General features: G+C 33.8%; 1 protein-coding gene across 4 annotated transcripts; it reads left to right on the top strand.

Moving 5' to 3' along the window:
* The first annotated feature begins 112 nt into the window (after positions 1–112).
* On the top strand, positions 113–24,673 carry LOC110603340 (exopolyphosphatase PRUNE1). 4 transcript variants are annotated; one of them, XM_021741038.2, is made up of 13 exons: positions 114–430; positions 988–1,657; positions 2,752–2,936; positions 7,762–7,842; positions 7,927–7,968; positions 8,070–8,114; positions 11,510–11,596; positions 12,411–12,537; positions 12,634–12,714; positions 14,085–14,210; positions 15,373–15,437; positions 23,765–23,870; positions 24,272–24,673. In XM_021741038.2, the coding sequence occupies exons 1-13, from the start codon at positions 401–403 to the stop codon at positions 24,370–24,372; spliced, it is 1,746 nt and encodes a 581-aa protein (XP_021596730.1). In that variant the 5' UTR covers positions 114–400; the 3' UTR covers positions 24,373–24,673. The 4 variants fall into 4 exon arrangements, with proteins under 4 accessions (XP_043808085.1, XP_043808086.1, XP_021596731.1 ...); XM_043952150.1 differs by lacking the exon at positions 11,510–11,596 and having other exon boundaries at positions 113–430; XM_043952151.1 differs by lacking the exons at positions 7,762–7,842; positions 7,927–7,968; positions 8,070–8,114 and having other exon boundaries at positions 113–430.
* The last annotated feature ends 3,239 nt before the right edge of the window (positions 24,674–27,912 follow it).

Raw genomic sequence — 27,912 nt, 5'->3', positions numbered from 1 at the left:
TAAATTTTTTTGTATCTTAGAAACTAAGTAGTAATTTTTTTTTAATATAAGATAAAATTGCAAAACTTTCGAAAAGTTGGGTTTGTTTTGTGATCAACTTAAAAAGGTTATATTTTCAACAAGAACCGTTGTGGCATGAAATTTCCCGCGTATCGAAAGATCCTATAATTCCTAGACAAAAACGAGAAAGACAATTTTTTCGTTATGTGATTGCCAGTAGCTGAGTTCTTGTAATGGCGGAGTCTTCCACCTTCTCTGTAATGTCGTCTTCTTCTGTTCCTCTTCTTTTCTTCGGTATCTGCCGTCTCTTCCCTCCCTCCAGATTATATCAAAGCTTTCACTTTTCTATCTCTCTCTTCTTCAATCTTCATTTCCATCCAGTTCCACCGGGAACTACGTAATGAGGTCTGCCAGAGGAATCCCCATTCAGGTTTCGCTATTTTTCTACTCTTAATTTTCTTGGCGTCGATCGTTGTTGGTACTTTGAGATTAGGGTTACTGATTGATTTTCTAGTTCATTGGTTTCATCATTATAAAATTTGAATCATATGATTGTTCATATTCTTCCTGTTTCTTGTTTCATGCTATTTCTGTTATTAATCGCTTTTTGGATTTAAGATTTTATCAATGATTCCAATAGTTCAAATTTGCTATTTTCAACAGCTCCTAATAGCTATACTTTTAGTTGAGATTCAAGTAAACTTGATAGTTCGAATTAAGATTTTGCAATATTGGGAATTTAGTACCTTCCAACCTTAATTACAAATTATTTCATAAAAGCAAGTTATAATGATGAGAATAAAATAGACCCTTTTGACTGTTTTCTTTTCTAAAAAAGAATTATTAGTTTATCTTATTTACAAATAGATATTTAGCTGTACACTTTAATTTGAGAGCACAGAGATGCCAACATTGCCTTCTATGCGCAACTAGTTTAACTTCCTCTCTTCTGAATTTTGTTTAAAGAGTTTGTCTTTTTGTTTTCAGGAACCATATATCCGTTCCCGAGAGAATCCATACTTTGACGGTCTATTAAGAGATTACAATGCCTCGAGGAATCAGAGTTCTGCCTTGGACTTTCAAGGAAATGATGAAAGTCGGAATATTTCTCGGACCACATCAGATATTAGTGATGCAAGAAGTAAAAGTTTGCTTCAGGATATATCTGAAAAGTCCATGGAGTCGCCAGAGGACTCATTATCAGATATTGTTCTGTATCCCATAGAGCAGTCCACATTTGGGAGGCTGTCAAAGATTGCTAAAGCAACTTCATTTGGATTCCCAAATATTCAAGCTGATTTGAGCTCTGAGTCGGGTGGTACACTTGAGTCAATGAAAGAATCTAGCCCAAAAGCCTCTGAAGCAACTGAAGAGTGTCCCTCTGAAGCAACTGAAGAGTGTCACACTTTATCTACCCTAGCAAGACCTATAATAGAAAAATCCTATAGCCTGAACCCAAGGAAACAAAACCTGTCAAGCATACCACTTCCTCAGTCTGCAGCATCATTTTATAGTGGATTTTCCCCACTTGTTGAAGTTGTGGAATCATGTGAAAGCATTAACAGGCTGAATTTATACTTAAAATGCAGAAGAGATGATGTAAGTTCTGGTGTTCCTGGAAGATTCCTGCATGCTGTCATTGGGCAAGATGTCTCCGGTAATTTTCTTTGATATTACTCTGATGACACTGCTTGATCAGCTCCTTTATTCTCCTTATTCTTTTTCCTCACGAACCACTACTTTTCATTATTTTTCTCTGGAAAACCCTTGTATGCATTACCTAGTGTCGTAGGATTTATTTCTAGAATAGAATTTGAAAAGAATGGATAATGTTTTAAAGATTAAACCAACTTATCAATTGCATCAATTAAAATTTTTCTAGTCAAGTCAGAAGTGAAAATTTCTTGACGTGGTAGAGATTTATAGAGCATGTCATCCTTTGTAAAAGCTTTGGCTGGGGTTTCAAATCTTTCTTCGCCATTTCATTGTGCTTTTAATTGACAATGCATGCAGTTCTTGACAAACCTTCTAATTTTCTTAGGTTCATTATGGATCATTGAAGACTTGTCAAATGACAAGCAGCTTCAGAGTACCCACATTTCGATTTAAATTTAGGAACTTCAGCGCTAGCAGACATATGATTATCATTTCTTTTTTCTCTTCATACATACATTACCATTTATTAATTTTGTTGCAAATAAACTGGAAAGGGGTGTGCATAGCTTGGTCCAATCCCCGAAACTGAATTGAACTTTGGTTGTTTAATTTTTTAAGTGCTGGAGCCAAAACTAAAGTTGATGAGAAGCAGAACAGAATCAAACCAAACTTCTGTTTATCTGGGTTGGTTGTATATTTCCTAGATAACACGGGTGCCCAAACCTCAAGTGCTAAACTCTCACGATCGAAGAAAAAAAAGTGGAAGAAGTTAGCCTAGTGACTTCATTCAAGGAAATTATTGGAAAGATCAATTGTATGTAATCACCAAGTGAAATCTCTTCATTTTCTAGCAATAATTTTTGGAGTGATAGTTGACAGATTTCTTGGAGTTGATCATTTGGTCATCTTAGTTAGTACTGTATTATGTAGTTGATAACTGATAAAAGAAAGATGTATCCAATATGAGAGGAAGAAACAGAGAGTGGCAAAAAGACAGGAAGCTGGAAAAACTAGGAACACCCGTAGGACATTTTTCTCAACCAGCAACCAGTTGTAAAGAGCATGCTGGTGTAATTATGATTTGTACTTTTGCAGATCTTGGATCCATTGCTGCAACCATCATGTATGCTTTCTATTTGAATGAAACCCTTGAAAGTGATCAATTATGCACGGTACCGGTTATCAATATGAAAAGGGAAGACTTAAGCTCTCATGCTGAAATGAAATGGTTGCTGGATTCATGCCAAATCGATGAGTTGTCCCTAATTTTTGTAGATGAGGTATACTCTTTTGGACTGACATAGTTATCCCTAAAACATAACTTTTTTTTTCCTGTAGCGACTTCTTTATATTGCTAGTACATATTTACTAATTCTACATGAACTCAATGGACCAAGGTGAAATTCAAGTTTTCAATAAAACTCTATCACTTTTCTCTCTCTGTCTGTGCACATATTTTTATATGGGTTGCATGATGAACTTTAACCCATGACCATCTTTTGTTATCATTTTTAGCTTATAGATCTTATAATGATTAAACAATTTGACACATTGCTTCATGAACACTAGTTCAATACCATAATAATTACATAAGAGTAATTGATGAAAGGTAATACTTTATGAAATGATTTAGAGTCTATAGTAGTTTCTACGAATAAACAATCTCATTTGCGCTGTATGTTTCTATTTGAAGAATTTTGGAAGGAATTTTTTATTTTATTCCAATTGAATTGATTTTTATAAGGTTTGAATATGTATACACAAAAAATCAACTTAAATTAGTAATATTTACAATAAGAATAAAATCTCTATAATTAAGCCCTATAATCAATCCTAATTAGGATTCTAAATATCTGAATCCTCCTAAGTAGGAACTTTTTATGTTGATAAACTCCCTTTCAAATTAGTGCATAGATACCAGATATGCCAACTTGCAAACCATGGTGTGATAGGTCTTGTTGTTGAGCCCTTTGGTAAACACATAAGCTAGCTGTTATTGAAAGTCATATAATCTAATATTAAAACACCATTTATTAACTTCTCTTTAATGAAGTGTTGATCAATCTCTACGTACTTCGTTCGGTCATGTAGAACCGGATTGGGAGCTATACTGATGGCTGCTTTGTTGTCACAGTAAAGCAGTTCCCTCTCCAACAGTTTCAATTTCTCCAACAATCTCTGCAACCATAGGAGTTCACAAACACCTTGTGCTATCGCTCTATATTCCATCTCAGCATTTGATCGAGTAACAACACTTTGCTTTTTACTTCTCCAAGTGACAAGGTCTTCTCCCATAAGTGTGCAGTAACTGCTAATCGACCTCCTATGGGATCCAGCCCAATCTGCATCTATGGATGTGTGTATGTACAGATAACTATGTTCAAAGAATAGGAGATCTTTTCTAGGAGCAGACTTCAAATATTACAAAATACGAAAAACCGTTTGCATGTGAGACTTACAAGGATCATGCATAAATTGACTGGCTAAGCTAATTGCATATTCTATGTCAAGAGATAAATTAGTATACCTACCAATCTCTGATATCTGCTAATATACACTGGTTTATCGCTCCCAATAGGAGTTTATGCTGGTTTGCAATCTAACATACCAATTTCTTCCAAGAAATCCATAATGTATTTCTTTTGAGAGATAAAGATTCCCTTTTTCGATCGAGCAACCTCAATTCTCAGGAAATACTGAAATTTTTCTAGATTTTTAATATTGAATTTCTGAGCTAGAAGCTTCTTTAATCGAGCCATTTCTTCTTTGTCATCTACTATTATTACTATATCATCAACATAAATAATGAAAAGAGTAATTTTATCCCTATGATGTTTGATAAACAGGGTATGATCAACATTGCTTTGTTGATAGCCAAAAGAAATCATGGCTCTGTCGAATCGGTCAAACTAAGGTCTGAGTGACTATTTCAATCCATACAATGCCTTCTTTAGCCTGCACACCTTTCCTTGAGTTTTTTCACCAGCAAATTCAGAAGAGATGTCCATGTATACTTCCTCTTCTAAGTCTCTATGGAGTAATACATTTTTCACATCAAATTATTGTAGATTCCATTTAAAATTGGCAGTATAAGATAGGAAAACTCTGATTGAATTCATTTTGGCAACAGGGGCAAATGTCTCTTGATAATCCACTCCGTAGGTTTGAGTGTATCCCTTAGCAACTAGTCTGGTCTTAAATCTTTCAATTGATCCATCTACTTTATGTTTCACAGTGAACACCATTTTGCAACCAACTGGTCTTTTTCCAGATGGAAGAGTCACAAACTCCTAGGTCTTATTTTTAGCCAAGATTTTCATTTCTTCAATCATTGCTCTCTTCCAATTAGAATCTTTGAGAGCTTCCTTTCAATCTTGTGAGATAGACACAGAGGAAATAGACAAGACAAAGGCTCTATAGGATGGAGACAAAGAATCATAAGAGAGCAAGTTAGAAATAGAGTGTTTTGTGCAAGACCTAACTCCTTTTCTTTGAGCAATTAGTTTATTTAGATCATAAATGGACTCAAGGTTTAGAGTTGACTCATCAGATGGAGAAGAGGAAGATTCATGATACTGAGTAGGCTGCATAATGTCTTTTTCTGTTTCTGTTTTGTCTCTTCTTGAGTATCTCTTTAAATCTGGGTTATTCAAACACCCGATTATTTTTTCCTGATCACCAATAATCTCCCCCTGTATAATAGTAATCTTTTAAGTAAAAATCTCTAGAGTTATAGGACTAGGAATTATCTCTCGTCTCTCATTTTCCTGAAGAAATGATGGGGTAGTATTGAAGTAAGAGCCCTTGAATCAAGATTTCCACCTATACTAAAATGAACAAAACATGTGCACCCAAACACCTTTAGTGGACTAGGATAAGCATTTTTCTCTTGTAGCACCTCTAAAAGACTTTTAAAGGCATTATATTAATAAGATAAACTGCGGCTAAGACTGCATCTCCCAATAGATTTTTAGAAGATTCATGGTGAAAAAGAGAGATCTGGCTACTTCCAACATATGTCTATTTTTCCTTTCAGCAACACCATTTTCGACATTAGTGTAAGGATAACTAGTTTGATATAGTATTTCATTAGACTCCAGATAAGTAGTAAAATGATCATTCATATACTTTGTGTCATTATCAGTTCTCAAAACTTTTATCTTAGCATCAAATTAAATACAAATCATACTGTGAAAAGATTTGAAAGCAAGAAAACACACCACTAGTAACTAGGGGTGAGCAGTATTCGGTTCAAACCGAAAAAACCGACCGAACCGAACCGATTTGAAAATTTGGTTCGGTTTTTTATACATTTCGGTTCGGTTCGGTTTTTAATTTCAGAAATTTCGGTTATTTCGGTTCGGTTCAGTTTTGATCAGAAAAAAACCGAAAAAATCGAACCGAACCGATTAGTGATAATAATATATTTTTTCAATAATATAGAGAAATTAAATCATATTAAAATTAAAATATTTTAATTAAATTTTAAAATATTAAAAATAAAGTGTAAAAAATAAAAAAATTATTAAAAATCGAAACCGATCAAACCGAACCGAATCGAATTGAATCAGACCGGTTCGGTTCGATTCGGTTTCTGACCAAAATCGGTTCGGTTCGGTTTTCATAAACACTAAAATTTCGGTTTTCGGTTTATTCGGTTCGGTTCGGTTTTGAACCGAACCGACCGAATGCTCACCCCTACTAGTAACCTTTATTAAATAAACCCAAGTCATGTGAGTGCAACAACCAATTAAAGTAACAAACCAATGATCATCAGATATTGAGGCTGTTTTAGTAGGTCCCCAAACGATAGAATGCATAGTCACAAAAAGAATCGTACTCCTATTATTACTTGAGAGATGAGAAGTTCTTGTATGCTTAGCATACTCACAAGCATTACAAACTAAAGAATCATACTGAGCTTTGAAAAATAAATCAGGATAAAGTTTCTTTAAAATAAAGAAGAATGGGTGTTCTAACCGTCGATATCACTGTATAATTTTCTAGTTGACATCCTAATTTTTTTCCAAAAAGAGGCCGAGGTGAATTCAAACTCAGATTCCTTTCCAACATATATAAGTCATCGTACATTCTACCATTACTAATCCTTTTTCCAATTTGAAGGTCCTAAATAACACAATTGTTACGAAAATATTTAATTTTACAGTTAAATACTTTGGTGAGAGCACTAGTAGATGAAAGATTAATAGAAAAATAAGGAATATGAAGAACAGAGCAGTATCCTTTTGTAGACATGGAAGATAATTAAGGAAGTTTTTAGAGGAGCCCATCATGTGTCTGTTTGTGCCAAAATCAATAATCCATAGAGTAATATCAATAAATGAAATGAAAGCATTATCAGAGGCGAAACAACTACTTTTTTTATGTTAAAACAGGTAAAGAACTAGTGTTCACCAGAGAAGTAGAGGCGAAGGCGAAAAGGCATGGGACTAGGCTGGTCAGAGGTGTAACGTGAAGGGGAGGTTGTCGGAAAGGAGCACTGTCGGAAAAGGGCATCGGAGAAAGACCTACATGTTGGTGCATGAAAATGACACGTGCGTGGCCAAAACGGAGGCACGTCGTTAGGAAAATGCCAGTAATCCAATGGGTATTCTCTTGGTATGGACGATGTCGGTTAACTCTCTCTATAGAGTCGCCTAGAAATTTGGCCTAAAGAAACCCTAACTCTTTGAATAGTACCAGGATTCCTCATACCAAATAACGTTGGCAAAGTTTTGATACCATGAAAAATTTTGCAAGGAATTTTTTATTATATTCCAATTGAATTGATCTTTACAAAATTTGAGTATTTATATACAAAAAATTAACCTAGATTAGGATATTTACAACAAAAATAAAATCCCTATAATCAAGTCTAATTAGGATAAAAAAAAATCTGAATTCTCCTTATCAGGAACCTTCTTTGTTGGTCAATAATATTACTTTGACCAGAGTACAACGAGAACAACTATGTAGAATTCTCACAAGTGGATGTGCAGTTTGCATATATCTTATGTTTCTTCTTTTCCTTTAACTTCTGGAAGTTGCTCAACTTTAGCCTTAAGTTTAGGCAACCTGTTTTTCTAAGCAATGAAATGTTTGCAGATTGACCTGTCCTATTATGATCTGTTTGGGAGTCTTAAGCTGGTTCTGCTAAATGGGCACAAGCTCCCAGCCAAACAAGAGGTAATAATTTGTTGAAAGAATTAGATCTTGTTTTGATTATGACCAAGCAAAAGGCCTTTACTTGTGAGTTCCATATTTGAACAGGCATTAAAGGACGCAGTAGTTGAAATATTTAACTGCAGAAAGGTGTATTTTTTTCCCACATTGTACTAACTTTAGAAAATTTTCTTTTGCTCTCAAGAAGCACCTGCTGTGTGAAATCACTAACTTATCTATCTGTTTTTCAGGGTGAATCTATGTACCCTGGGGTTGAGAATGCTACTGTGGGAGAGGTATAACTAAATTATGCATCTGTGTCAAACTATTCATATTGTCGGAATAGAATCTATTCGCACCAAACCTATGAGCTCCAATTTTACCTTTTTTTGGATGATGGTTGAGCTTTAGGAATCCTGATTAACCAATTAGAACAAATGATAATAGATCTGTTAGCAGAATCATCATATCTTTAATTTCTACCCTAACAAGCAGTTGCTGATTCAGAGAAACAAGAATTAGTGAGGGAGGGAAATAGGGAGGAACAGAAGCAGAAATGAGAGAGAAATAGAGTAGAAAGAAGATTTTCATTGCATTCTTGAGATTGATTAGAGATGCCAATCCACTCTCAGGTAGTTGTTTTTATACAGCTTCTACACTGATTTCAGATGCTACTAACTGTTCTCACCACTCTTAACTGATTCAAGCTGACTACAAACTTTTCTACTATTCCTTCAACTGCCAAAACCCTCTACTTATTTTCAAATTTTAACACCTTTTATCCTCCTTCCCATAACATTTTCTATTGATTGTAATTATTCTTGTCATCAAGAATGAAGTAAAAAAAAAGACAAAAATCAGCAAAAATATATTGCAGTTATAGGACACTATACACGTTACCATCAGGACCTGAAATGAATTTTAATGTTCAAAACTAATATACTGAAACTGGACTTCCTTTCTTCATATTTGCCTTTCTTTCTCTGCCTTCTCCATCTTTCAAATCCATCTTCTTTATGAATTACAGACAGAGCGCCCTTTAAGATCAGTTTCTTCTTCAGCCTTCTTAATTTCCCATTTATAAACTCCCAAGAGTTATAAAATTACATTAATAGAACCTCCCATCATCCAATTTCACCTGAAGAGATGTTGCAAAGCTTTACTTTTGGGAATGAGTTCTGCACTTCAGATCCAGCTCCTGTTTGCCCATTTGCACTTGCAGGCTCTGTTACCCGTCATCACCATTTCCATCATTTCCTTCTCAGATGAATTCCTTCAGACAGTGGGATTACAGAAATTTGGAACCTTTATTGGCCTTCATGGAGACTAGATATTACCTCAAGGTAGATGACTCTCCTTAACCGCAAAACATTCACGACCAGATTCTAATGCTACTTCCTGCCGTCCTTCATTACTAAAGGTTGTAACATTCTCATTTCCACTTGCATGATTCACCTAATTTTTCACGCAAATTTTCCAATCTTTGATCCACTTTTTCGGCAGCTCTTTTTGTATTGAAAGCCTCTTTTACAACATTCAAAAGACTCACAATTTCTTTTGTTGCCAAGGTTGTAGTTCCATGGTCTGATGACCTTATTGTTATTTTAGAAAGAAAATAGTGAAAGAAAATTAGCTGATAAAAGAGTCCAGAATTGTTATTTGACCCTGGAATTTCAAGAACATGGTTTTAGCATATTGTGGAATTTCAAGAACTCATGAAAAAAAGAAGAAGAACGTGAAGAAGACTAGAAATCTGATTCATGAAAAGCAGGATCGGAAACTCGGCCAAAGAAAATTTTGAGGGAAAATCAAGAAAGTAGAAAGAAGAAATTCCAAGAACAAGAAGAAGGAGAGGAAACCCTAATTTTAAGGTTACAGATCTAGAGCAGTAGATTGAGAAGAACAGCTGAGCAGGGAGAGAAATAGAAGAAACAAGAGCAAGACTAGAGAGAAGAAAAGAAAAAGAGAGAGGATAGAAGGGAAGGAAGATATAAAGGTATGAAGAGAAAGATTCTGGTATTTGAGATGAGAGACTACAATTAATCTGCCATAAATGAAGCAATTCCAGTTGTTGCCCACTGATCAAAGGAGCTACTACAATTTTATTTTTCATCCCTAACAAGCAGTTATTGATTTAGAGAAAGGAGAAATAGAGAGGGAGGAATAGAAAAACATAAGATTTCTATTAGATTCTTGAGATTGACTGAAAATGCAATATACTCCCAGGTAGTCATATTTATACAGCAGCTACACTGATTTGAACTAACCAGTAACTATTTCAGCTACTTCTAACCAATTCTCAGCTGACTTTGCTCACTTCAATCCTATATTCCTATTCCATTACTGCAATTTAACCAAAGACCCTCCATTTGTATTCAACGGTGAGTCTTCCCTGCACTCGGATGTATATGGCTGGCTAATCCAGAAATGCCATATGTGCTAAAATCACAGTAGGTTCCTCCTATAAATTTATATTGGTAGCTTTCTATTGGCTGGGTGTATAAACACTCTAGTGTAGCCTAAATTTTCCCATTCTCAGCCCTTATTCTCCTTATTATAACATATAGTTTCCCTATATTAAAGTGAAAAGTTTAGTCCAACAGTATAAAATAACAGACAAGGTAATTCCTGTACTTAGAAGCACCCTTCTACTAGATTCTGTTTCCAATTTTTCCATCAATGTAATTCATCTTGCAATGCAGTTGTGAGTGAGGGAAAATTTTAAGGGCCTCAAATGACAGGCTGTCCATGAGATTGAATTTGAATATGTAAGCAAACTATATAGATAAAACCATTATCACTTAGCAATCCTAGGTACCAATGATGCTCACAAGAAATCATATTTAGTCTGGCATCTCTCTGTAAACAAGACATGAAGGCTTAAGATCCTCATTCATAACTTCCATTCTCTAGAAACAACTGCTGATTAAGCATCTTTGTAAGAAGCTGCTGATTATAGGCTACTACCTTTAACAAATTTATCGAATCACTCCCAATAAAACCCACCAAATTGATCCTCATCTTAATGAGTTATCATCTGAACTTATCAAGCTCCCAAACAGACCTTGCATGAGTTTTTTAACATGAGAATTTGTTTCCTATAAAGTTAGTTCTCTTTTTGTCCCTTTACTGTCTTTCTTCACACATCCATCTGCATTAAGAAATAGATCTCTTCAAATCCTGATTTTTTTAGCAGTGCATTCAACAGTAGGTTTAGTCATTACTCCCTTCGTTCCTTAACCTGTCCTTTTTGCCAATTTCACTAGGATTAAGCTAATGATTAGAATAAATTAATCGGGTTAATATTTCACTAAAATGCCCTTTTATGAAATGTTAAAAACCACACAATTTATTATTGCATTGACTAATATTAATAAGGTTATATTTGGAAACTATCATTACACAAATACCTTAAAATCATAAATACACACTTAAGTTGGAAAACAAATCTTTGTCAAAAAAGACACTTATTAAGGAATGGAGGGAGTAATTCAGAACTAGGTAATTTATCTATTGTCTACTCTAATATGAGAATGCATGTAGTTAAAAAATTTATATATATATAAACAACTATCAAGTAAGAACCTTAACCTTTATGTTTGCGCAAATATTATTTGACATCTATATACTTCCTTTTGACCCAATATTGTCACTATAAACCATCATGGACTAGCTTATTGCACATATACAGGACTCCTCTTGCTGCACCCTCATTGCTGAAAAGTTTGCGCTGACTTCTCCAGAGATTTTGGTTGCACAAGGATTCAGTAGACTTTTGGTATTTGTGCCTCTTCATTCTCAAGTTCCCAAATGTTCATATTCATTCTGCTCCCTTATATATATGTATAGGAGTTCTAATTATTCGAACCATATATTATTTTATTTCTAATATATGATTTTCATCTTTTATATTTACATACATTATTATAAAATAATAAATTCTAATAATTAATAAAAATCTGTTTTAGAAATAAATATATAAAATTGAAAACACTTTAATTTTCAATTGGATGTTAATTTTTTTGAAAGATATAGATGTTATCATAATATAGATTTCTGATTTTTTTTTTTTTTTTGAAACAAAGACGCAAGTGAATTTTAGAAAATATGATGTTAGTTAATTTTTTATAAAATTTTATAATGAATTGTGAGAAGAAAAAAATACTTAATTAAATAGAACTTATGCAAATAGGACTAATAATTAAATTTACATAAACTCTGAAATTAATTTATTAAATGAAAACAATATAATTGTAAATAATATATAGAATCAAGGATGTTTTTATCCATTTACAAATTCGTCCCCTCATTTGTACTTATTTATGTATAAGTATAACCTTGCCCCAATATTTTCTTTGAACACCTTAGCTTTATCAATTTAACTAAAATCCTAAAACAATAATTTCGTTTCCTTTTTAGTTTTATTTTCTTTACTATCTATGGGTAAAAAGCCCTTCATAGTAGAAGTTTATATGTTTGCTTTTGAATTGTTTGAACCATTCTCCTCTATCTCTCAAATTTTATTGTTTTATATACCTCACCACCCCTTGAGCACTTTCCTTTTAATTGCTCGTGTTCTTATTTGTTTGCAGTTGGCAGGTATCCTCTTGGATACTGGAAATCTCACTGGTCCACATTGTACGACTAAAGACAAGTACATGGCTACATTATTGGTCAATGGTGCTGGTCGCTTTGGATCTAATGGTCTTTACCAACTATGTATGTTTTGCCCTCAACTTCTGTGTGCGATAGAAAGTTTGCTGCTTTTCTACACTTGTTCGGTTTTGATATATAGAACTAAATTTGTTTTTGCAGTGAGATACAAAATGTATGATACCTCTGATCTTACGGTTGTTGACATATTGCGGAAGGATTTTAAGAAATGGACAAGAGTAGGTCTGGACTTGTACTAATCTCCAACTTTATTTTTTCAACATATGACTGATTTTATGGTGCCACAATTTCTTATTGTTAACAGTTTCATGTCAGCTTTAAATTCATATGATATTATATATATATATAAAATAATTCCTTACAAGGTAACTGTTGAATTCCACATCGGTTGTGGAAAGGGGTAATGTGCCCCTTACATGGATCATAGGCATTCCTCCCCCTTGAGCTAGCTTTTGAGTGAGTTAGGCCTGACCCAAATTTAACATGGTATCAGAGCTTCCCCTCCGATGTTGGGTCTTCTATAAATATGGCACGCACCAGTAAAATTTTGGACATGAGGGGGTGTGTTGAATCCCACATCGGTTGTGGAAATGGGTAATGTATCCCTTACATGGGCCATAGGCACTCCTCCCTCTTGAGCTAGCTTTTGAGTGAATTAGGCCTGACCCAAATTTAACAGTAACCATATCCCAAATCTTAATCTGATTTACCAAATGTATTTATATAAATAGATCCTGTCATAGATATTGTTTATAGTGAGCTTATCTAGTATGACCATGTCATTGACTTATGGATTGGATATTTGTACAATGTTAGTAACAGTAAATGGTGTTTGTAGGATCTTGATTTTAACATTTTTGGATGGCTAAAGATGAAAATTATCCATTTTGTAGTCAGATATATCTATTTAACAAAAATCTAACCGACTTTCTCAACCTCTCAAGAAAAAAAATCTTTAACTTCATTAACTTCATCAAGAAGGTGTGTTTTTTGATGGTATACAAGGGAATCAGGATTCAAATTTTTATCGATTAAAACTAAGCATCCACTCATGATAAAGGATATTTATCCAAAATTATGAACTGGCATTTGCTTATACTTGCTTTTTAAAATTATATTATCATTTCAATCATTAATGCTCCAATTAGTTATAAACCTATATGATCCAATTTTCAATATTGAAAAAATGTATTATTTCTTCAGGACTGACTATATAGGATATTGATTTAGGATTACAGATCCTTGCTCATAAGTGTTGATTTTCTTAATTATCAGGTTGAAACTTAAGTTTACTTGCATTAATGTGTTGCTAATATGGTCTTATTTGTTATATCATGGATTTATATCTTGTGGCTTGGTGAATCAATGACTTCCAAGTGCAAATGATTGCACAATTGCACTCAGACATCATAAAATATTGTGGATTATTTAACTTACCTAGTTATGGAAGATGGATGCACCAGCACCATTCACCCATCTATATGATTTGCAGGTTGAAAATTTTAAACTTAGATGTAAATTATTTGATCTTTAAAGCTCTAGACATATCTAGTGTTATTACATGCATGTTAACAAGGAAATTGTTCTACCAGGTAAGCCAGATAATGTTGGTTCAAGATCAGTGATGTCATATATTGGGATAAGTTCTATTGGCATATCAATTGAGCAACTTCTTGCTCGTGAGGCTAGTTCAACTGGAGAAATCAAATATTTCCAGCGTGAGTAAATGAATTCTTATTCATCTTCAAATTCTATTTTTATGGATATTGTCATGGAAACTAAATATGCATAGATATGTATTTAGTTTTCATAACAGATAGAATGTGCGCCAATGATAAATTTTTACTTTCTAACTTAGCATTTTATTTTCACTGAGGACTAAGTAGCTATTAAGCAAAGGAATAAGGCTTTGTCCTTAAATGCTAACTTAGGGCTATACTTATTTTTCACTACCATAAAAACACATGATTTTGTATATTTTGCACATATTTTTTCCTTTGGATTTTCTTCAAGCCCTTATAATAGTTCATATTCCTGTCTTTCAAGGGATATGGAGTTTTCCCTTTTTAATCGTTTCTTTGCAGTGAGAAAGAGGAGAAGAAGAGAAAAGAAAAAAAAGAGAGGAAGAGTTATCTTTCCAACAACTCCCAGAAACATAGAAAAAGTAAAAAAGAAGTAAAAAGATTCCAAAATCATTTATTATTTTCCATTAAAAATACACTTTCCTATGTCCATCTTCTTTCTTTCCTCTCTGTTTTGTTGCTCTACTTTGCAGTCCTTAAAAAATGTTTGTTGCTCTACTTTGCACTCCTTAAAAAAAGAAAATCTAATTATATAAAAGAGGTAGTACTTCAAGGCATCTGGCGCCTCCCTTCTCCGTTCACTGAGGTGGGTGCCTCAATGAAGGTGCCTCGCCTGCGTGGGGCGAAATGGGGCAAAGGCGCCTCATCTTGCCTGGTATCTTTTTCGTGAAATGCACATACTAATACATTTGGTGGCCTACCGTTTGTAAATCCCTCCCTTTTTTGTTATATTATTTCTACCATAGCCATTTTAAGAGCTAATTTATATAATAACTAAATAGAACTCACGATTTAGTATATAGTTGAACATTCTAAAGGTAAACTAATTATTTTTGAACCCTTATTCTTTTTTAGAAGTTAGCGTTACCTAATAAAAATAAGTTTGTGCATTTATTTTCTTCAATAATGTATAATACATGAAGTAAATTGTTAATTGAACTTTTCTAAATATGAAAGTGTGTAAACACACTTTTTTTTCAACTTTATACAATTTGTATTCGCTTTTGCTTTGACTTCTCCTCAATAAATTTTGGAGATATTTTAACTGTTTGTTCAATTCTTTGTTGTTAAATCTCAGAGTTGGAGAAACTTCGACTACTCATGATTGTGTCTGGGTATTATGATTCACAGAAGAACTTCAAGGTCTGTAGAAATTATTGTAATTATTGTTTTACTATCTCATTTATTTAGCATCAGAACTTTAAAAACAGGGGCTAAGACTAATAAAATTAATATGATCACCAGATTACCAATTAATTGAACCTCCATAAATTGAACCTCTTCTATATTCCTTCTACAAGAGCTAAGCTTTGTCCATCTTATTCTCTTGAACTCTAGAGTTCTTCACAACCCTAAATTTTTAATTAACTTCTTCAGAAGTTTCATACTAGACACTGCAAATAAGATGTGCCTTGGGACATCATCTTAAATATGACTTTCTAACTCATTCATAACTAAAGCAAAAGTATAAGACCCAAAGTTAGCCCTAAGTGTAAATCCACGAAGTTGTTTCAAACACTGTTATCATAATAGAAGACTCCTAGAGATTATGCAGCATCAAGAAAAAACTTTTCATGCTTCAATATTGGCAGAAAGTAGAGGAATCAGCAACAAACACAAGTCTTCTACATTTCATTATTTCATGATTTGAGATGGGTTTCAAGCTCGATGGGGCCTTATTATGGAGTATAGAGGTATCTGAAACATTGAAATGGGATGAAGAAGGTTGGATTTGGCTTTAGAATGGCCGATCAGACTTAGATTTCAATCTTCTCCCTCAATTTCTCTCACTAATGGTTGGAGAGAATTTCTTTTTCTTTCTTTCTTTTTTTTTTTTCCATCTTACATTTTGCTCTGTTAGGTGGGTTCCTCCAACATGGAGGGCCCACACTACTGATTATTATAGTTTAAAGAAAAAAGAAAAAGAAAATTTTTCCCACAATAAAGCCACTAACGTGGCCCATTTGCCACCAAGTGAAGGGCATAGATTTGCCTATAAATAGGCAAGGAATGGGCTCTTCAAGCATCAACTGAGAGCTTCTCATTTCTGTAGTTAGAGAGTATTGAGAGTTTTTCAAAGCTTGTAGCTTTGAAGAAAAATATTGAGGGAAAGTTTATTTGGAGAGTAACAGAAAATAGTGAGAAAAATATTTTGGATTTTTTGCGAAACAATTTGAGTTTCACTACTTTTGGTAGGTCTCACTTGAAATCTCTTTTTTTGTACCTATTATTTTTATAGTGAAAAAATTATTCAGAGTTTGACCTGTGAACGTAGCCTAAAATTATGGGTGAACCACGTTAAAATTATTGTGTGCCATTTATTTATTTTTCTGCAGTATTTTATTTTTACTATTTTAGAAACGTTATTATCCCAATAAGTGGTATCAGAGCCCAATTCCAATTCAAAGTGCTGTTAAAATGGAGGTAAGAACAAACAAGATGATCAGCTTAAATGGCACGAACTACCACGTATGGAGAAACAAGATGCAGGATCTCCTATTTGTGATGAAAATGTATTTGCTGGTATTTTTCGCAACTAAACTGGAGGACAAAATAGACGAGAAATGGGAGTTTGAGCACAAGCAAGTGTGCGGCTTCATCCAATAATTCGTCGAAGATAATGTGTTCAATCACGTCTGCAATGAGACACATGCCCGGTCGGTGTGGAATAAACTCGAGGAGTTGTGCGCTTAAAAAACTGGTAATATGAAATTATTTTATTAGATTAAGCTGATATCTCTGAAATATCGGGAAGGCATTTCTGTAGCAGATCACTTAAATGAGATACAAGGCATTTCTCAATCAGAGGTTCTGGTTATAGAATCTAGAGGAAGAAGCTAATCTAGGAGTCTAAAGCCTAGAGATAAGAGCAGAGGAAAGCCAAACAAGTATGCCAATGTGGAGTGTCATCATTGCAAGAAGAAGATACATATCAAAAGATTTTGTCGAAAGTTCAAGAAGGAGCAGGAGAAAGAGAAAAGGTAAAGGAGTAAAGAAAGATGACAGCATTAATAATGAACGTGCAAGTGCTCTAGGTGAATTTAACATCGTCTGTGATGAAGATTTGGTTAGCTTGGCAACTGATAAGACCAGCTAGGTGATTGGCAGTTGTGCAACTATTCATGCAACTTCTTGAAGGCAATTCTTCTCATCTTACACACCAAGAGATTTTGGTATTGTTAAAATGAAAAATGACAATCTGTCCAAAGTCGTCGGCAAAGGAGATATCTGCTTGATGACAGGGAATAGGACGAGACTAATCCTAGATATCAGGCATATTCCAAATATGCGGCTGAACTTGATCTCTACAGGAAGACTTGATGATGAAGGTTTATGCAACACATTCTCAGATGGCAAATGGATGCTCACCAAAGGCTCATTAGTAGTGGCCAGAGGCTTGAAGCACTCAAAGCTGTATGTAATGCAAACAAAGCTCTTCAGTAATGTTATCAATACAATGGAGAAAGAAGATGCAGTTGAACTATGGCACAAGAGATTTGGCCACATTGGTGAGAAAGGGATGGCAAAACTAATAAAGAAGAATGTGCTATCCAGGGTGAATGAGATGCATCTGAAGAAGTGTAGTGATTATTTGGCAAGAAAGCAGAGCAGAGTCGTCTTCAAGAGTTCCCTTCCTTTCAGGATGAAGAACGTGTTGGATCTGGTATATTCAGATCTATGTGGGCCATTCCCAAAGTCACTTGGTGGTACTCAGTACTTTGTGACTTTTATTGATGATCATTATAGGAAGACGTGGGCATATACTTTGAAGTCAAATGATCAAGTTCTGGATGTCTTCAAGCAGTACTATGCCTCAGTTGAGAGACAGACTGGGAAGAAATTCAAGTGTATTCGAACAGATAATGGTGGAGAGTATATTGGACCATTTCATGCTTACTGCAATGAGCATAGCATTCAACACCTCCAAAGACGCTGCAGTTGAATGATTTGGCTAAGAGGATGAACAGGACTTTGATGGATAGAGTTAGATGCTTACTCTCACATTCAAAGCTACACAACTCACATTCAAAGCTACACAACTCACATTCAAAGCTGGTCATTCTGGGGTGAAGCTCTACTGACAGCAGTTTATATGTTGAATCGCTCACCCTATATTCCTCTGCAGTATGAAACTCCATAGAGAGTCTGGTCAAGAAAGAAAGTCTCCTATGATCATCTGCGGGTGTTTGGATGCAAAGCCTTTGTTTATGTTCCTAAGGATGAGAGATCCAAGCTTGATGTCAAGACATGACAGTGTGTATTCATTAGGTATAGTCAAGATCAACTTGGCTACCGATCCAAAAAAGGGTTGCAAGGAGCCGTGATGCAATGTTTGTTGAAAATGAGACCATCAAGGAAATTAGCAAGGAGCAGAAAGTTGTCTCAGAACCTGATGGTGACTCAACAGACCTAGAGTTGATCCCTCTAACAGAGGTGCCGAGACAAATTGGAGATGGAGTTCAGGAAAATCAACCTGAAGCAGATAATGCTCCCATTGAAGATTGTTGAATCCTACATCGGTTGTGGAAAGAGATAATATACCCCTTTTATGGGCTATAGGCACTCCTCTCCTTGAGTTAGCTTTTGGAGTGAGTTAGGCCTAATTCAAATTTAATATGGTATCAGAGCGAAGGTGGGCTTCCGCATGACACACAATGCCATCACGCCTGATGATCCTGAAAGAATAGAGGAGTAGAAGAGTGGTCTTTCCTGATGTGGGGGACCCAACAAAATGACTATGTGTGCGTAGTTGAGTTGAGTTTCCTTGGTAGAGGGGATCAAGGATTGATGTTGCGCGCACCGAGATGCTATATCGGACTCACTAAGTGAAGGTGATGTCTAAAGCAAGTTGCGGGATAAAAGTATGAGCGAGGATTAGGTTCCTCGGGTGCCTCAACGAGTGGGGCAAAGCAAATGAAGCCTGCGTTCCGACGGGACTGGGACGTCCCCTTTGGCTCGTTGCGCTCGTAGCTTGAGTGGAGGAGTGTCACTTCGGAGAAACAATGTTGGAATCAAAGCGCTTAATTGCAGACATGCTTGAGGGCGAGCATGGTTTGAGTGGAGGAGTGTTGTCACATCCATAAGTGGATGTGAAACACCATGCTAGGGAAGATGTTGCCGTGAAGATTGGGTGGAGAGTTGCTCGAAAGGGCCTTTGTGTGTGGGATTACCATTCCTGCATACACTAATCGGGGGCTGGAGCAGCTCCTCTAATGAGCCCAAGGCAGAGCGAAACCAATCAGTGTGGCAAGACTGCTCGATAGGCTGAACTTGGCAGGCTATAACCTCGTAGGGGTTTGTTCAAGTGCCGCATAGGCGCAATGACTTAAAAGCGCCTGTGACACGTGGTATTAGAGCTTCTCCATCCGATGTTGGGCCTCCCATAAAATATGTCACGCACCAATAAAATTTTGAGCATGAGGGGGGTGTGTTAAATCCCACATCGGTTGTGGAAAGGGGTAATGTGCCCCTTATATGGGCTATAGGCACTCCTCACCCTTGAGCTAGCTTTTAAGGTGAGTTAGATCTGACCTAAATTTAATAAAAATGAAGATGAGTCAAACGATGAGGATGACGATCATGTGCAACTACAATACCCGTAGCTTCTCCAGTCCCACAAAGGAGATCTGAAAAAGTCAAACAGCCCTCTACCAGAACCTGAAAGTTTTGAAGAAGCTATGGAGAACAAACACAAGCAGAAGTGGATTGAGGCTATGCAAGACGAGATGAAGTCCTTGCATGAGAACAAAACATTTGATCGGGCGAAGCTGCCCAAAGGGAAGAAAGTTTTGAAGAATAAATGGGTGTTCAAGATCAAGCATGATGAACACAGTCTCCTTCCTCAATTCAAAGTCAGATTTATTGTGAAGGGTTTCAACCAAAGAAAGGACATTGATTTTGAAGAAATATTCTCACCAATGGTGAAGATGACATCCATTTGAACAACGCTAGGCCTAGCCGCTACTCTTGATCTAGAGATTGAACAGATGGATATAAAGATTGCCTTTCTTCATAGGGATTTGGAAGAAGAGATATATATGGAGCAACCAGAGGGCTTCAAGAAGAAAAGAGGACTATATTTGCAAGCTGAAGAAAAGTTTGTATGGCTTGAAGTAGGCACCGAGACAGTAGTACAAGAAGTTTGAGTCTGTTATGGGGGAGCAGGGTTATAAGAAAACTACTTCAGACCACCGTGTATTTGTCTAGAAATTCTTTGATGGTGATTTCATCATCATTTTGCTCTATGTGGATGATATGTTGATAGTTGGTCAGAATGTCTCCGGACTGAGTAAGTCTTTTGCCATGAAAGACTTGGAGCCAACAAAACAAATTCTTGGCACGAAGATGACTAGTGATAGAAGCGCCAAGAGATTATGGTTATCACAAGAGAAGTACATAGAGAAAGTACTTCAACAGTTCAACATGGAGCATGCTAAAACGGTTAGTTGTCCTCTTATTAACCACTTTCGTCTCAACTCAAAGCATATTCCTTCTTCAGATGAAGAGAAAGAGGAAATGGATAAAATTCCTTATGTTTCAGCTATTGAAAGCTTAATGTATGCTATGGTATGCACACAGCCAGATATTGCTTATGTACGTAGTTGGAGTAGTGAGTCGGTTTCTTTCAAATACAGGAAGTGAATACTAGACTGCAGTGAAGTGGATTCTGAGATATCTTCGTAATATTTTTCAAATTATGTTTGTGTTTTGGGAATAGTGAACCTGTGTTAATTGGCTACACAAATGCAGATATGGCCGGTGATGTTGACTTGAGAAAGTCTACAACAAGATATTTGATTACATTCACAGGGGGAGTCGTGTCATGGCAATCAAGATTATAAAAGTGTGTTGCTCTTTTCACTACTGAAGCAGAATTTATTATAGCAACTGAAGCATGTAAAGAGTTGCTATGGATGAAAAAGTTCTTGAATGAACTTGTGCTCCAGCAGAAAAAATATCAGTTATTTTGTAACAGTCAAAGTGCTATTCACCTTGAAAAGAATGTCTCCTTCTATTCAAGATCGAAGCATATTGATGTGAGATATCACTAGATCAGGAGTGTGTTGGAGATGAAGCAACTGCTACTTAAAAAGATCCATACAGAAGAAAATGGGTCAAACATGTTAACCAAGATTCTACCAAGAGAAAAATTTGAATGCTCTTGGCTAGCAACTGGAATGGTGGAGCCCTCCATGTAATTGGAAGAAGGAGAATTATTAGTTGGGTCCCTCCAACATGGAGGGCCCATACTAATGATTATTATGGTTTGTAGAAATATAATATTTTGTTATTGTATTTCATAATAAAGATTACAACCTATTGTATTTCAAGTTTATGATTATACAATCCCTAAGATTAAGCAACTAACCCATCTATCAATATTTACTTCCTATAATCTATAACACTCCCCCTCAAGTTGGAGCATAAATGTTAATCATGTCCAACTTGTTACATATATAATCAACTCGTCCCATACAACTTAGCCGACACCGAATTTGTGAACCCAATGTCTTCCAATAAATGACGTACCCACAAAACTTCACAAACGGTTTTTGTCATGACTCGACATTCAGGTTCAGCACTAGAACGGGAGACCACATTTTCTCAGCTTGGTAAAACGCCTTACACACATCATAAATACGAGAAATATTCCATTTACCAAAATATAGAAATTCCAAATACTCCATTAATTTTTTAACAAATTCAGAATGATTAATAAGACTAATCACCTTACTGTGAATAGAATTTCGAATCCGTGAACAGTACTTGTGAACAGTACCCGATGAATAATTTCCGTGAACAATACTTGATGAACAGAGCCCTAAGTCTCCAAATGTTACCCTTTATGAATAACCAAATGAACATAGCGCTAAATTTCCAAATGTTATCTTTTATGTTTAACCCAAATTAATAGAACCCTAAGTCTCCAAATGTTACCCTTTATGAGTAACCCAAATGAACAGAGCCCTAAATTTCTAAATATTACCCTTTATGAGTAACCCAAATGAACAGAGCCTTAGGTCTCCAAATGTTACCCTTTATGAGTAACCCAAATGAACAGAGCCCTAAGTCTCCAAATGTTACCCTTGGGTAACCCAAATGAACAGAGCCCTAAGTTTCCAAAAGTTACTCTTTATGGGTAACCTAAATGAATAGTATCAAAAAAAGCCTCCACCCATCACCCAAACGGTAAACGAACCGCAAATCTGACAAGGGAGCTCCAAGGCGACTTTGACATCCTCTTTCGGTGAACGGTGAGAGACAAATATTATTCTAAATAGATAACACAAAAAAACAGGAGTTCTGAGTCTCCAAAAATTTAAGACTTGACGAGAGAGAAAAAAATAAATCTCTACGAACCTGGCTCTGATACCATGTAGAAATATAATATTTTGTTGTTTTATTTCATAATAAAGATTACAACCTATTTATATATAAAAGACGGTATCTAAATAGGAAGGAAAATCAAGTTTATGATTATACAATCCCTAAGATTAAGCAACTAACCCATCTATCAATATTTACTTCCTATATTAATATATTTACTTCCTATAATCTATAACATGGTTTAGTAAAAAAAGAAAAATTTTGTCCACACAATAAAGCCACTAACGTGGCCCATTTGCCACCAAGTGAAGGGGCATAGATTTGCCTATAAATAAGCAAGGAATGGACTTTTCAAGTATCAATTGAGAGCTTCTTATTTCAGTAGTTAGAGAATATGAATATCGGGAGTTTTTCAAAACTTGTAACTTTGAAGAAAAATATTGAATGAGGGAGAGTTTATTTGGGGAGTGATAAAGATAGTGAGAAAAATATTTTGGATTTTTCGGAAAACAATTTGAGTGCCATTATTTTTAGTAGATCTCACTTGCAACCTCTCTCTTTGTACCTACTATTTTTATAGTGGAAGAATTATTTAGAGTTCGGCTTGTAGTCATAATCCAAAATTAAGGGTGAATGATGTTAAAAATATTGTGCGCCATTTATTTATTTTTCTAAAATATTTTATTTTTACTATAAAAGCAGTGTTATTCCAACATGCTCTTGCCATTTAATACTCACCAGCATTCAAATCCTAAAATTTGAATTGAACTCTTTGTAATCTTGAGTTTTCTTGAATTCTTTTTTTTTTCTTACCTGCATTTGTGATTTGGTGAGATTTCTAGGATTCAATTGGATGTTACAGTAGACGTGAGTCGCATTTGTGGCTTTGTATTTCCGAATTTGTGTTCTTTTTTATAATTAAATTTATTTTATTAATTTTTAAACACTTTTACTACACAGTTAAAATGAGTCCATTCCGTCTAATTGGCTCTAAAATAATTTTAGGGGCTAATGTGACTATCCGAAAATAAATTAAGGTCATTTTGACTATTCCATATTTCTTTTGTGTTTGAAAATAAAATTAATTATGAAAATTATGTGATTCAGAAAGTAAATTACTTGTTATCTTGCATATTCTCTAGAGAGAGATACTGGTCACTGCTGAATCTGTGGAGCTTACGAAGAATCTGCTCACGTTTTTAAATTCCAATGCCTCACGCCTACCACTCAAAGTTCTCCATAACCCAGGTTAGTTTTAATGCATAAATGCTTCCTGTAAAATTCATTTTGACAGAAATTTCACATCGATTATGGAAAGAGGTAATGTGTCCCTTATATGGATCATAGACACTCTTTCTCTTGAACTGTTTTTTTGGATGAGTTAGATCTGACTCAAATTTAACATGATATCAGAACCTTCACATCCGATGTTGGGTCTTCTATAAATATGTTATCCACTAATGCGTTGAGATAACTTTTTTTTTCTACGTGTACTGAAAATAAATATAGCATTATTCGGCTTGCTTGGACATTTAGCTGTAATAAGAAACTTGAACTAGAAATTATGTTGATCACCCTGTTAGAGAATTGAAACTTAGATTGAAAATGTGGGACCCTACCCTCTCCCATTTTGCTTAATGATCTTGTAGGTCTCAAAGAAGAAATGAAGTTATTTGAGATTGAGAACATCACATCAAGAAAGACCATCGAGCGTCTTTTGGAAGAATTTGGTGGAGCATCAAAAGGCTAATGTTGAGTCGGTATGCAATTGTCTTAGACAATGCTGAAGAAAGCAGTAAATCCGGTGAGGAACATAACCAACCATGATCGGAGTTTTTGAAAGACATATCACTGGCTGTGTGTGATTAAAGTGAAAAGTTTTCTTTTCCAAGATGAAACTCTATTCTTGCTTCTAGATGAGCATGTATTAGGTGATTGAATTATATATGGAGAAAAATATTGTTAACCCATAAATTAGTTCATCACCATGAAATGCTTAATCCACTTAAATTCATTCGTCTCATAATTTTTATTAACCTTTTTTTTCTTAATTATTTGAAAATTATTATCCAATAACATATAAGTTTGACTATTATAACTCTATTTAATTTTATTTTATTTTCAAAAAAATCTCTCAAAAGATTTTAATATTTAATAAAATTTAATATCTTTAAAACGAGTATAATTGAAAAATTAATAAAAAAATTATCTAAAAAAGTAAAATGAATAAAAATTATGAGACGGATAAAGTATATATTAAAAAAATTAATAATGATAGACATTCATGCTTAACAAGAGTTTAAGAGATATTTGAGTTAAATACACTTTATTGAATACTCAAACACTTTCGGTGGATTAAAAAATTTGTTAGGGGTTTAAGGTGTTTAGAAAGATTTTTTATTTTTTATTTTTTTCTACAATGAAAGACTTATTAAACTATTAGCATGATTGCAAATCTTGAATCTTTTTTAAAAAAATTATTTTAAAGAAATTAATAAAAGACTAATACGAATAGACATTTATACTTAATGAGAGTTTAAGAAATATTTAAAAGTAATATTGCGTTAAAATATTTATGCATATAAGAGCAATAAAGTGCTCTTATTAAACCATTAACACGATAATAAATTTTGAAATTTCTTTTTAAAAAAAATAATAAAAGACTAATATTGATAGATTTTTATAATTATTCGGATATAAACCTATAAAATAAAAGAGTATATTAGCTGAATTGATTTGGTAAATTCTTCGATACTTAATTAATATATGTGATGAGTAAATTATAAAATTGACTATGAAAGAGAATAATATAATTAATTATGAAAGCCGTGAGCTGTTTATATACTACATATTAGAATTTTAGATAAAATGTTACCATTGGCGTGGGTAACTTTAATATAAATTTGTAATAAAATTTCAAAATAAGCAATTCAAATTATGGTATTGTCTTCCATATTTTTAATTATATTTTCAAGTAAAATTACTTAATAAATATTAGATTCCGACACAAATATTTCTCGGAAAAAGTTATCATAATTTACAATAAAAATTTGTAAATAAAATTTTTAAATATTTTTATAAAATTAAATACAAAAATTATCGTAGTTAACTATAATTAAAATTTGAAAATAATATTTTGAAAAAAAGTGAGAAATTACTTATGAGTGATGGGTTTCCTCAATCCGGTATAAGGTCAGGCCCATAACAACGGCCCTTACTCAAAGGATAAGATGCTCATTCAACAACCCGGCCTAGATCATTCGGCCATGAGGATTGGGGCTTATCATCCGGTCTTGAGGTCGGATCTCCCTTGGGTCAGTCCCTTTACGTTATGCTCGGTAATGGCGCCCCGTAGGAGAAGAGATATCCGACTCACATATCCAGCAGATTTGCTTACACGCGTATTGAGGAGAATTAAATGGCCGTTACGCATGGGACAGATATCTGATATTTTCGTACGTCCGTATCCGTATGGCAGAGACAGGTGGCCCAATGGCAGTGAAGCCATTACATGTCAGTGGCAGACAAAGGAAAATAATAAAAGAAGATGAGCATCATTCTCTCGGACTAAGCTTACAAACCCCTTGTAAAACTCTATTTTTCTGGATCTCAGATTATTAATTATCGATATAAATTTTTGATTCAAAATTTAGGGTGTATTTATTTTTGTTGTGGTTTTTTATTTTTTATTTAATTAAAAACTAAAAAACGTGTTCAATTGTTAATATTTTGTTTCTATTTTTATCATTTGTTAAAAAGCGTTCTTAAAATTAAAAAATTAAAAATCATAAATATTAATTTTTTTTTAAAGCAAAACTACTTATTGTATTAAAAAAATTCCATCAAACAAAGAAGTATATCATCCCAAAGAGAGAGATGATTATAACTAATAGATTCTCTAGCCAAAGTATGAGCGGTTAGAGTAATATTACAACAAATCCATTTAATAGAAATATTAGTTTTAGAGTCTAACAAAAACTTACAATCCTTCAAAATCAAATCCCTGTATAAGATAATTTGGCAAAAATATTTCTCCTTCTTTTTCATCTCTCGAACTTAAATCATTAAAGTCTCCCGAATAAAGTCTAGTAAACCTCGATTGAATATTACATTCCGAAACAACGGAATCAATAAAATTTGAAAAAAAAGCCAACCACAGAAACAGACCCATGACTCTTCCACATTAACCAAAGGCTTCCTCCCAATCTTTGTCTATTGACTGAGAAGCAACCATTAAAATGTAAAAAATTATGAAAAATTTTCATACGAGAACTAAGAGTTTTTGTTTCCATAAAAAATAAAATGTTCGGCTTGTAATTAGGAACCAAATTCTTCAATGCAATAACTGTCCGATGATTGTCGCTATAAATCTGCAAAAGAGATCTACGTATTCTCACCATATAGAAATCATAAGGGACATTGGAATATTTCTGGATATCTTAATAGGGATAACAATATCTTTTTCTTCGTCGATAGTCAATTGATGCATTAGTATACTTTAACCATTTAGTATTTTACCATTTAGACTATGTAATAAGAAAAAATTTATTAGTTGATTTTTAGATTCTATAAAAATATTTACTAATTAGTCTTTTTATATCGATGGTATTTTATTTTTTTTGGGTAATATTTAATAACTAAAATTAATAGAGAAATTAATTAGTATACTTTTCAAAATCTCATGGATATTATAATGAATTTTTCAAAATCAAATGATTAATTAGTGAGTTTTCATATACTACAACGGTTAAATAGTAATTTTTATTTTTAATACTTAACGACTAAAATTAACGGAGAGACTAATTAGTAAAATTTTAAAATTTTAAAAATATTTTAATATATTTTTAAAATTAATAAAATTAACGGAGATACTAATTAGTAAATTTTTAAATTTTTAAAAATATTTTAATATATTTTTAAAATTAATAAATTAATTAATAAATTTTTCTATACTACTGAATCAAATAGTAATTTTTAATTATAATATTAAAATCAATTTAATATTATTTTTATGTTCAATTATTTATAAAATTATTTATATCATATTTTCAAAAAATATTTTATTTCTTATTTTTATGTAAATAATTTTTAAAAAATAATAAAAAAATATTTTTAATTTTGAAAAAACAAAAAATAGAAATTATAGAGCGTTACTAATTGTACTCTTAAGTTAAAATTTCCAATTAAAAGTGAATATGTAAATTATATTGTATAGACCATACATGTCGATGCTAATATTATTTTTAATAATTATTAATAAGTCACCAACTGAATATAATTAGAATTTTTT

This window comes from Manihot esculenta, chromosome 16 (assembly GCF_001659605.2).
Source record: "Manihot esculenta cultivar AM560-2 chromosome 16, M.esculenta_v8, whole genome shotgun sequence".
NCBI lineage: Eukaryota > Viridiplantae > Streptophyta > Magnoliopsida > Malpighiales > Euphorbiaceae > Manihot > Manihot esculenta.
Note: the sequence above shows the minus strand (reverse complement) of the source record. Positions and strands in the feature narration are given on the sequence as shown.